General features: G+C 40.6%; 1 protein-coding gene across 1 annotated transcript; it reads left to right on the forward strand.

The window, feature by feature from the left end:
- Positions 1–1543: 1543 nt before the first annotated feature.
- Positions 1544–11273, forward strand: LOC129684194 (cGMP-inhibited 3',5'-cyclic phosphodiesterase 3A-like; the record flags this gene model as incomplete). The annotated part of the gene is made up of 4 exons (XM_055617267.1): positions 1544–1763; positions 6862–6947; positions 9345–9499; positions 11136–11273. Coding segments are annotated over 4 exons (599 nt in total), but the record flags the coding sequence as incomplete, so codon positions are not given.
- Between the last annotated feature and the right edge of the window lie 337 nt (positions 11274–11610).

The raw sequence follows: 11610 nt of genomic DNA on the forward strand, positions 1-11610 counted from the left end.
CAGGCTATGCTGGAGCTCACTCTGCAGACCAGGCTATGCTGGAGCTCGCTCTTTGCCAGGTGTCAACCCTCTCTCCCGTGTTCACACTCTCACTTGTACTTGTAACCCTGAAAACTGTTTAGCATCACTGGATTGCGGTGAGCTCGTTTGTTAAGGACAAAGATGAGGGGTTGATCTGTTGCTTAGAGAAAAACACAGAAATATGCTGCAGGGGCCTAGGAGGGAGGTTGTCCACCATTCTGTCCCTACACAGAAGAAACATGGTGCCAACGAAGTTATAAAACAGACACCAAGGGAACTCTCGTACAAGCTATGATCTTCTACTCCACAGAGCAGGAAATGCTGGACTGGGAACAGTAAACCTTTTGAAGGAACTGAGTTTTGGACACAAGGCTGCCTTGAACCGCTGCCAGTTAGCTACACACACCAGCTGAGGATGTGACATCCAGGACTACCAGTTTCCCCTCAGAGAAGATGAGCAGAGACCTGTGGATGACTCGAAGTCATTCATCTCTTTTTTATTTCCTCCCAACTTTACTTGCACTCTGCCCTCTCTGTAATTGGGAGACTGTAGCTTCAAGAGACATTAGCCTGAACTTACAGAGTGAGAGCTTTAGAAATCCAAGCCAGTACCCTAGGCAGGCCTCAAGCTGTGGTGGAAATGTGAATACTGGGGGAGTCTGGCCCAAGCACCCAATTTTGAAGTTTAAACTTTAGGCCTACTGTGTGGTTTGTGCTGAATGTATTACATGCTTCAATGTTCTCTTCAAACTTGCTTTCCTCAGAGGGCATTTTTTACATACAAATATACATTTCACCGAAAGTATGAACCATTAGGAAGGCTAATCACCTCTCCCAACACATCATTTTCACTTGCATATTATAAGCATCCCATGCCTGCTGTCATGCTCTAGATGTGACTTTAAGGCAATAGTGAGCTTGGAGAGATGTCTGAGTGATTAAGAACACTTGCTGCTCTTCCTGAGGACCTCGGTTTGGTTCCCACCAACCACATGGTATCTCACAGCCACCTGGAACTTCAGTTCCAGGGGATCTGGTGTCATCTTCTGGCCTCCTGTACACATGCAGTGCACATCAACTCAGGCAGGCAAACACACACACATGTAAATAAAAAATAAGTATATCTTTTTTTTTTTAAAGTAGTGAGTTTTGTTCCAGCTGGAAATTTGTCAGACATATGAGAAAATACCTGTTATTTCCAAGTCAGAATGACAAGAAAGAAACAAAAATGGGAGAAGGAAATAATATTCTGCCCTGAGGTTGTTTCAGGCCACTGTGGCTTCGGTGGGTGTGCCAGCATGACCAGGAATTTTTCCGGATGATTTATTGGTCATATTTCTATGTCACGGAGACACTGCAGCTACATGCCTTGTCTCCAGATGGTAGCATGGACGTAAGACCAGATCTGTGTAGTTGGTGGCCTCTGTGTATATGCGTAAAGGGTGAAGGTCATGGAGGTAGTCGCAGGTTTTCACTTCAGGAGTATTTGTTGAATGACATCATAACTCCCATTCTCTTTCAGGTGGCCTTGCTACAATTTCACCTGTTCCCTCGCCTTCCTCCTCACCTCCTCAAGGATCGCCTGACAGCAGTCCCATCAGCAGCATTACTTCAGCACAGTTTCCAGAATCCTCTGAAGCAACTGCCAAGCGAGGCCCCGGATCTCACAGGGTCTTAACTTACACCCAAAGTGCCCCTGACCTGTCCCCTCAGATCCTGCCTCCACCTGTCATATGTAGCAGGTAAGAACTTTATCATGGTAGCAGGAAAGTATAGGATAATGTGATGTCCTGTGTGAGGCTGTCATGGGAGCTTCACTTTTTCCCCATGGCTCTATAAATAGGAACCCCATTTTCCATACAGTCTGAACAGGTCATTGAAGAGAGTACAAAATAATTAGCTTTATATAATTGGTTGTATAGTAATGGGTAATGGATAAAAGAATTATTTTGTGGGCTGGAGACACGACTCAGGGCTTAAGAGTGCTTGCTGCTCTTACAGAGGACCTTACTTGGGGTCCCAGCACCCACACTAGGTGGCTCACAACCACCTGTAACCCTGGCTTTTAGGTGTCTCATGCCGCCTTCTGTGTTCCAAAGTCACCTGAATTCTTGTACACATACCCACACACAGACACATACTCATAAATGAAAGTTTAAAAATTGAAATAAAATATATTGTATTATATTGCACCAAGTAAGCTCATATAATTGATTATTTTGTTTGAATGGGTTTTTTTTTTTTGTTCTGCTGTGACTATTTTATACTATTTTAATGCATTGTACCTGAAATGTATATATCTCATTTTAAGTCTTTCAAAATGTCCTAATTATACCTAATATATTATGGCTGGACTCAAATGGTTCCCCAAATGAAATTAAGCAAATGGATTATCCTTACATTACAATAAAACATAATTATAAACTGGACATATGGGCACATGCTTGTTTGTAATCCCAGCACTCAGGAGGATTACTATGAATTCAAAGACAGCTTGAACTACATGGTGAGTTTGAGGGCTAGCCTGGATACCATTTCTCAAAAAGGAAGGAAGAAAAGAAAGAAAAAAGGAAGAAAGGAGAAGGAAATAAAAAGAAACTGAATTACAAAGTATTATCAGATGATTATTAAAAAAGATCTTTTTGAAATAATTTTTTATATTTTTACAATTTATTCATTATATACCCCAGTTGAAGCCCCCTCCCACAACTCCTCCCAGTTCCACCCTCCCTCCCTCTTCCCCTCTATCCCTTTTATTCCCTTCCCCTAGTCCACTGAAAAAGAGAGTTCCCCTCCTCTGCCATCTGCCCACAGCTTATCAAGACTTATCAGGACTGCCTGGATCCCCTTCCTCTGTGGCCTGGCAAGGCCGCATCGCCAGAGGCAAGTGCTCACAGAGCAGGCAATTGAGTTCATGACACAGGCAGCCCCTGCTCCCTTTACTCAGCAACTGACATGGAGACTTAGCTGCCAATCAGATATATCTGAGCAGGGGTTCTAGGTCCCCTCCATGCAGTAATATCTTCATTTTAGATACTTGATCTTAAAATATTAAAGGTTTTAAAGATTTGTTTATTTTTCTTATGTGTATGCAGTGTTCTAGGAGGCTAGGGGAGGGTAATACACTGGCTGAGACTGGAGTTACGGGTGGTCATCAGATACCATTTGGGTGCTAGAAATCAAACACGGAACCTCTGGAAAAGCAGCAGTGCTCTTAACCACTGAGCCATGTCTCCAGTCCCTAGTATTAAGTATTTTTAAGGAGGAAAGAGGCGGGTGTTTTAAGTACAATCCTGTGAATGCCTTAAACAAAATGTTATGAAGATGACTATTTGAATGAACAGCAGGATGTAGCTTGCTCATGTCAATTTTATCAGCGTCCTAACAACTAACAGCTGATACTGAGCTCACAGGCTCCCTGTGTCCTCACTCTGGCAGGATACCTGAGACCAAGAAGGAATGGTTCCTTTTACTTAGTGCTTCAAAGGATTCATTCAATCATTCCTTGACCCTCTTGCTTTTGGGGCTGTACTGAAGCAGAATCTCAGAGCAGGGAATGTCCAACCAAAGACATTTTGTTGTTACTGAAAGTGAAGACAGGGAGGGAAGAGGATGCAGGTCCCAGGATCCGTTTAACCCTACCCCCATGCCCTACCTCCTTTTCCACAGGACCCACCTCTTACGGGATGTCCCCACCTCCACGCAGCACCATGGAGTATTGAACAAGACTTGAACACATAACACCTGGGATGGCCCCTCGTCCAAACTTTACTGCCTTAAGATAAACAAACGCCATTGATTTTATCATTTATTTTTACTTCCTTTCTCTCTAGTACTAGTTTTAACTGAGAAAAATACCCAGTGTTGCTTGTTAGACAAAGCCCAGAGTAAAATGGTAATCTAGTACCCAAGCTCTCCCCAAGTCAGCTTTTTAAGTAAAATGACTTGTGTGGGATCTTCACCCATCACAACCGTCTTCCCAGTGCTGTTGTGCTGTCAAAGGTCTAAGAGACATTCTCCATCACGCTCACTGGACCAAAGGCTCAGGGAGCTCTTGGTCTGTTTTATGTCAAGTTCTCTGGACCCCAGAGCCAATTCCCGTAGGTTAACACCCTGTAATTGTTCAAGCATCTGACATTAGGCAGACTTGCTGAGGGGAGCATTGTTCTTTGTTCAGCACCCTAAGCCAGGATAAAAACCCAGCAGAGTAATTTGGGTTAAGAACATCTGCTTCTGGCTTTTCCAAGAGGCTCCTCCTCCCTCCCTCAAGACTGGTGAGAAATAATCATCTTAAAGAAAAGCTAGAGGTGTTCAGGAAAGGTCTACTGCTTGTCCACGTTTGCTCCTCCAAGATTATTCTGGTTGTTTTAAGAGGAAGAATGTGGCAGGGTTTTCATAAAGGGAGTACAGAAAAAAAAAAAAAGAGAGAGAGAGAGAGAGAATTTCTCTGTCTCCTGGTTCAGTGATGTTTAGAAATCCAGTAGTGTGTGTTTTATTTGTTTGGGCTTTATAAATTTATAATCCAAACCAGGTTTTATTATTCCCTTCAAGGCAACCACCCATGTAGTCACAGAATGCTCCAGAAACTCACGACTAATTATTGTGGTTTCCCCTGCTGAACTCGAAGGGTTTGGCATTGAACCCTAGTCTCTTGGCTGTTGTAATGCCTTTGCAACAAGCTGGCCTCTTTTTTTCCCTCTCTCTGTCTCTTTGGACAGGAGCTGTTCTATTTGAACTAGTAACTTACACAGTCATTTTAGGTATTATCAGGCAATGGAAAGTCTGCACACTAATAAGCCTTCCTTCTCTCAGCTTTCATGTATGATAAGTTTGCATGAATTTTATAAATTTTTTTAAATTTTTTATTAATTACACTTTCTTCATTTTGTATCCCCCCATAAGCCCCTCCCTCCTCCCCTCCCGATCCCACCCTCTCTCCCCTTTCTGCATGCATGCCACTCCCCAAGTCCACTGATAGGGGAGGTTCTCCTCTCCTTTCTGATCTTAGTCTATCAGTTCTCATCAAAAGTGGCTGCATTGTCCTCTACTGTAGCCTGGTAAGGCTGCGCCCCTCAGGGGGAGGTGATCAAAGAGCAGGCCAATCAGATTATGTCAGAGGCATAATTCTTCCCATTACTGTGTAACCTACTTGGACACTGAACTGCCATGGGCTACATCTGTGCAGGAGTTCTAGGTTATCTCCACGAATAGTCCTTGGTTGGAGTATGAGTCTCTGGGAAGTTCCCTGTGTTCAAATTATCTTGTTCTGTTGCTCTGCTTGTGGAGTTCCCATCCCCTCCAGCTCTTACTATTTCCCACCGAATTTTATGTAAGAATTTTATAAATTTTCATAAACTTTTTTTTAATTTTTTTTAGTTCTTTCCTTTTCTTTTGATTCCCTAAGGCAAAATGATGGCTATTCCTCATTAGAAATAAGTCCCATATAATACTTTTCTGTATTTCAGGGTGGAAAACTAAATTTACTTAGTAGGACAGTATACTGTCATGTACGGTTTTACTGTATGTACAGTTGAGAAAAGAATGAGACATTTACGTAGTCATCATTAGATATTGAACTGTGTTTTTTTTTTTGTTGTTGTTTTGCTTTTTATGCTGGCTAATCTTGTACTTAAGTAACCATAAGATCAAAAATTTCTCTTCTGAGATCTTTTATATTATGCAGAAGAAAAGAGCCCAGCCACAAATTAGGATATTAAAATCTAATTATGAAGTAGTTAAACAAGGTAAAAAGGAGGGGCCAGTTTGGGAACTCAGTAGGTTTTTGTGGGATTAACTTTTGACTGTAAAACAGTCAAGTTGTTGTGAAAATAGAACAAAAAGGTCTTTGTCTTCTACCTACCTCTGTGAGGGGGAGCTATACACTTTTCCAAACCCTTCTATCTTCTTGGTTGTCCACAGATCATGTTGATTCATTTTTTTTTCTCTCAAGCAGAGTGTGTATAATCACACTTTTTTTCCAAATGTCTCTCTCCTTTGTTCATTTTCTTAAGACCTTAAAGGATGACTGAGAAAACTATGGTAAATAAAACATTTATTTTGGCCAATAAAATAAAATAAAATTAATGTGCTGTCATTCTGTTTTAACTTTTGTTTTCTTTTATTAAAAATTTATTCAGAAATTGAATATCCTAACTTCAAGAAATAAAGGAACGAGTCTCTAAAGTTATCCCATTGGGGAAAATATTCATAGCCAAACATGTACCAGGACCTTCAGATCCTCCTCACAGATAAATGGTGGTTATTTCAGTATTTTCTCAAATAATATAACAACTTCAGCAGCTGGAGGAGGAGGGTCAGATGAAGTTTAAAGCTCTTTTCCTGATCAATTATTTATGATATTTTTATTATAGTTGTGATTTCAGTATGAAACATGGAGGATCCTGGAAAATAGCTAGATCTAGAGTGTCCTGACTTAACCAATGGATGGATCTACTGATACAGTTATGATTGACACATTGTTGGGAAAGGTTACAAACATGGTATAGGAGACTCATTGGAGGAATTAGGTTCCTAATATTGGGCCGCTGAGGGTGTTTCCTATCCCCCATCTCTCCAGAGCTCTCTGTCACTGCCCTGTCACTGCCCTGATAGATTGTCTCAGTGCTGTTATTCCATGGTCAGTGGAAATGCTGACTATAGAATGATATCCCTTAAACCATGAGCCAACATGCATCTTTCCTTTCTGAAGTGTGTTTTTCAGGGCTTTGGTTACAGCCAGCAAAGACCAGGGAAGGGAATGGTTGATGTTTATGAAGGTACTATGTGCTAAAAAGTGTTTTAAAACATAGAGGTACTGATGGCTTTCCCAATATTTCCCAGCTGTGGCAGACCTTATTCACAAGGGAATCCTGCAGATGGATCCTCAGAGACAAGTGGTCCAGCCATTCAGAAACCAAACAGAACAGGTAACGCACTAGTTTGGATTCTGTTGCTAGAAATTCAAGTTATTTTATTTTATATTTTCCTCTGGACCAAAAAGCCCATATGAATTTTGGGCTTGTTTTTTTTTTTTTTTAATTTGCAAATTTTAACTTTCTAAAGTTTTTAATTGTGTGTGTGTGTGTGTGTGTGTGTGTGTGTGTGTGTGATAGTGTAGGTTTATGCATGTGGGTATAGTACTCATGGAGGTCAGAGTTGGGCATCAGACCCCTGGAGCTAGAATTATACATGACTGTGAGCCACTGGATAGGGGTGCTGAGAGGTGAACTTCCTCTACAAGAGCAGAAAATATACTCTTAGCCACTGTGCCATCTCTCCAGCCCCAAATATGTAAATTTAAAACACAAACAAGGAAATAAAATTCATCCTGAAGCCACTATCTAAATTTAACTCATTGCACAGTTTTGATGTGGGACTCTCCCAAGTTTCTGGACTTTGCATACAAATGTATATTATTTTAAAAGTCAGAGGCCCCTTTGTGTAATGTAGAGCAATGTATGTTACATGTTACACTGTATATAAATGGTGGTTCATCTTGATGCCTTGTCCATTAAAGGGCTACTTGGACTAGCATGTGCTAGTGAGATCACCAACCCTGACACTAAGATATGACCCTCCCTCATTGTAGCACTGTTCATGCTAACACAGTTTTGTCTTGAGGCAGGATCTCGAAGTTAAAAGCAAATGTATTGTAGCCTGATTACCTCTCCTTCTGTTCCCTACTCATGGATTGGCTACATTTTTGCATCTTAGTTTCTTTAGTTGCAAAATTGCAGAGTAACAATAGTACCCAACACATAAGATCACCACAAAGATTAAATAAGATTAAATATATATTGAAGCATTTATTTCTCATTGGAGTATGGGGCTCACTGTAAGCGGCTACTGCTTGTGACTGTTACTGTCTTAATTATTTTTGTTGGCACAGCTCTGTGGGCTTGCTTTTATACATGGTAGATAACAAAGCACCTCTGAAACATAGAGTTTAAGGTCATGCTACCACCAGAAATAATTATGTGTCCTTGTAAACATTTCTTAGTGATACTCTCAAACAAATTTGCAGACATAATTTTCCTATGAGACTATTGAGTAGGAATATACAAAGGGCAAGGAAAAGACAAAGGAAAATTATTAGTGTGGCCATTGTGTAGCCTTTTGAAGACTTGGGGTGCTCCTCCAAGTCTTCCAGGGCTGATAGAGTGAGGGGAACAGGTCAGGTACCTTCAAGGGCTCTCATAGTGCCATGGTCCTGCACTGCAGTGTTGTCCTTCTCCACAGATCAGGAACTGCATCTCATTAGTTGTGGCTTTATGCCGTTCTTTGTCCCTAATTTTACTCTACAAGCAACTATATTAGAAAGACAGAAAGAGAGAGAGAGAGAGAGAGAGAGCATCCTGAGATAATGTTACAGATATTTCATTCTTCCTGATGATTGCTTGGAAGCATATTTTTTAGACACTTGTTATTTTCTGGTTGGGTTTTTATCTAACAATTGATTACCGACTTCAGGCAGAGATAATGCAGGAGACAAAAGAAGGAAGAAGCCCAAACTCCCAATTAGCTGGGCTATACACATAATTTCTATCCACACATGGGCATAAGCCATTGCTTCATGCTCTGCAGACCACTCATTCCTGAGTACGTCAACATAATTATTTCTATCCCATCTGTCCATAATTAGTGGTTAGTCAACTGTTTCCGGACTTAATGCAGTGGAAGAATAGACGAAATCAAAATTCCAGCTAGGGAATATAGCTCAGTGGTAGAGTTCTTGATAGCATGAGCAAAGCCCTAGATTGATTCCCGTTCAGAGGAAGAAGAAAAAAGGAGGAGGAAGAGGAGGAGAAGAAAGAGAAGGAGGACGGAGGGAGGGAGAGAGAGGGAAGAGGAAGAAAGGAAGGAAGGAAGGAAAGAGAAAGAAAAAAGAAAAAGGGAAAAAAGAGTGAAAGAAGTGAGGAAAAAATGTAAACATAGAATTAATGCAAATAACTGATCCAAAAGTAATCATCAGAACCACTGAATGTCACATAAATCACACATCTTACTTCCCATCTGTTGGGTTTTGAAATGTGTTTGGGGGCCGGAGAGATTGCACAGAGGGTAGGAATATGCACTGCTCTCCCAGAAAACCTGAGCTCTGTTCCCAGCACCCATGTTGGGTGGCTTACTAGTTGCCTCTAACTCCAGTTCCAAGGAATCTAACACCCTCATCTGGTCTCCATGATGTTCTTGATGTATAGATCCATGAAGGCACACTCTCCTTACATATTTCATCATACAGTGATGTGTTTCAAGGGGCTTACTTCCTTGTGTCCCCTCCCATCATAGGTCTCTAATAATAGGTTTTTCTCTTTCACTTGCAGATGACACTTCTCAAGTTACCTCTGATTATGAGACCAACAACAACAGTGACAGCAGTGACATTTTACAGAATGAAGAGGAGGCTGAGTGCCAGAGAGAACCACTGAGGAAAGCATCGGCTTGTGGCGCCTATACTTCCCAGGCCATGATCTTCCTGGTAGCCCCATATCACTAAACTCATTCATTTCCATCAGAACTTGCTTCAGTTGCAGAGACTGACTTAGGGATATATTCTGCTGCTTTAGGCTTATAGCCGCATCTGTTTGAAACCACATGTGTATAACCTTTGGATATACTGTTTTCTTTGTGATACTTTTGTTTGGTAATCAAAGTGTGTGTGTGTGTGTGTGTGTGTGTGTGTGTGTGTGTGTGTGTGTTCATGCTTGTGCTTGCATATGTACATGCAGGTGAGCACACATGAGAATGAAGGCCAAAAGACAACTGCCAGTGTTTTAATTCAAGTTCCATCTAATTTATTTTGAGACAAGTTCTCTCACTGATTTGGAGCTCCATATGCAGGCTTGGATGGTTGGCCAGTGAGTCCTAGGAACCCGCCTTTAAATATGTCCCCAGCTTTGAAATTACATGTGTCCACATTCAATCACACTTATTTTTTTAAAGTACACTGTGTGGATCAAACTGAGGCTGCCATGCTTGCATGGCAAGCTCTTTCCTGCTGAGCCATCTCTCCAGTCCATGAGTACAAACAATGAAACAAAAAAACTATGCATAAGTTTAATGAAAAATTTAAAAACTAATAATACTAAATGGTAATATAATTTTAAACTAATAGTTTAGAAAGGTTGATTGATTAGCTGATTTTCTTAGGGCAGCTTCTGTTTTATTTTTAATATCCTCTTGAATAGAACATGAAGCAGTATTTGGGTTTTTTGTTTTAGTTTGGTTTTTGTTATATTAGATCAGGTTCTTACTGATTCTAATGTAGTGGTGACTTATCTGGTGTAGAGACAGTCACTGGTTCACGTCTGAGTGAGGTTAAGGCAGCTGCCAGGGACAGAGTGGTTGACCTGCCTGAAATCATAAGCTGCTGCTGTTACTCTTTTTCTTTATGTTTCTGCGACTTGCACATTATAGCAGTTTTTCAGGTAAAAATATTTTTTAACGTTTTCTTATCTTCATTTTGCTTAATTTTTAAAATATTTGTAGTAGTGAGAAGATACAAGTATCATAATTTAGGACATGTTGTATACTGAATGTCCTTGCATTAATACAGAGCAAGTTGTTTAGGGGAGAGCAGGTCACAACCATGAAATTACATTCCTCAAAGATGTGGCAGCTGTCATTCTTCAGGAATAATGCTGATATTGAATGTATTAGATAGAAGTAAAGTGGAGGGGGGGAGCCTACATCCTCTTCATGCGTTTCTGTCAAGATCCAACGTAAGCCAAGTCCCACATCTCAGATACATTTGCTGAAGTATAGAAAGAAGGAAATTTAGAAATAACATCAGAGTTTTCTGAAGTTCTTCAGTCTTCAATTGATGCAAAAGTAGTGAAAGTAACACTGGGAAAAGCATCTGTGTCAGGCAGGATTGTATATGAAAGATGGTCAAGCAGGCACCAGACTCCATAAAACTCTGTCTCAGCTACATCCAGTGCTGGCCTCTTCCCTCTGGGCTCATGTCTTCTTCCTATTTTGTTTTGTTTGTTTGTTTACTGACTTTAAGATGGATGGACTCATTTCAGAGAGATATAGATGTTTATTGAATTTACCGAAGTGATTTTTAAATAAAAAAGCTACATGTGGTTCACGTGTCTTCATCTCCATTACAGGACAAACCAATTCTTGCCCCAGAGCCTCTGGTCATGGATAACCTGGACTCGATTATGGATCAGTTAAACACCTGGAATTTTCCAATTTTTGATTTAGTGGAAAACATAGGAATAAAATGTGGCCGTATTCTGAGCCAGGTAAGAAATGTATTCAAGTGGCTTACTTGAAACACAGAAGAAAACAGTTTCTTAATTGCTGAAAAATCTCTGGTATGCAGGCAGAAATGAAATAATATTATCGAACACTTGGTAGGTCCTATGGCTGTGTGTTGGCCAAAGAAACTGAAATTTCAAATGTGTATTGTAGTCTACAATTGGGATATTACATAAATCTTAAGACAAAGGAGACAGAAGAGAGGCAGAGATAGATAAGCAGAATGGACGGGTGACCAAAATTCATAGAATTGAGCCAAAGAGAAGCTGTCCTGGCCCAAGAAAGGAAACTCCTGTTTATGATTAATCTATCACTATAATT

This window comes from Psammomys obesus, unplaced genomic scaffold, assembly GCF_907164565.1.
Source record: "Psammomys obesus unplaced genomic scaffold, mPsaObe1.curated_primary_1811, whole genome shotgun sequence".
Classification (NCBI taxonomy): domain Eukaryota; kingdom Metazoa; phylum Chordata; class Mammalia; order Rodentia; family Muridae; genus Psammomys; species Psammomys obesus.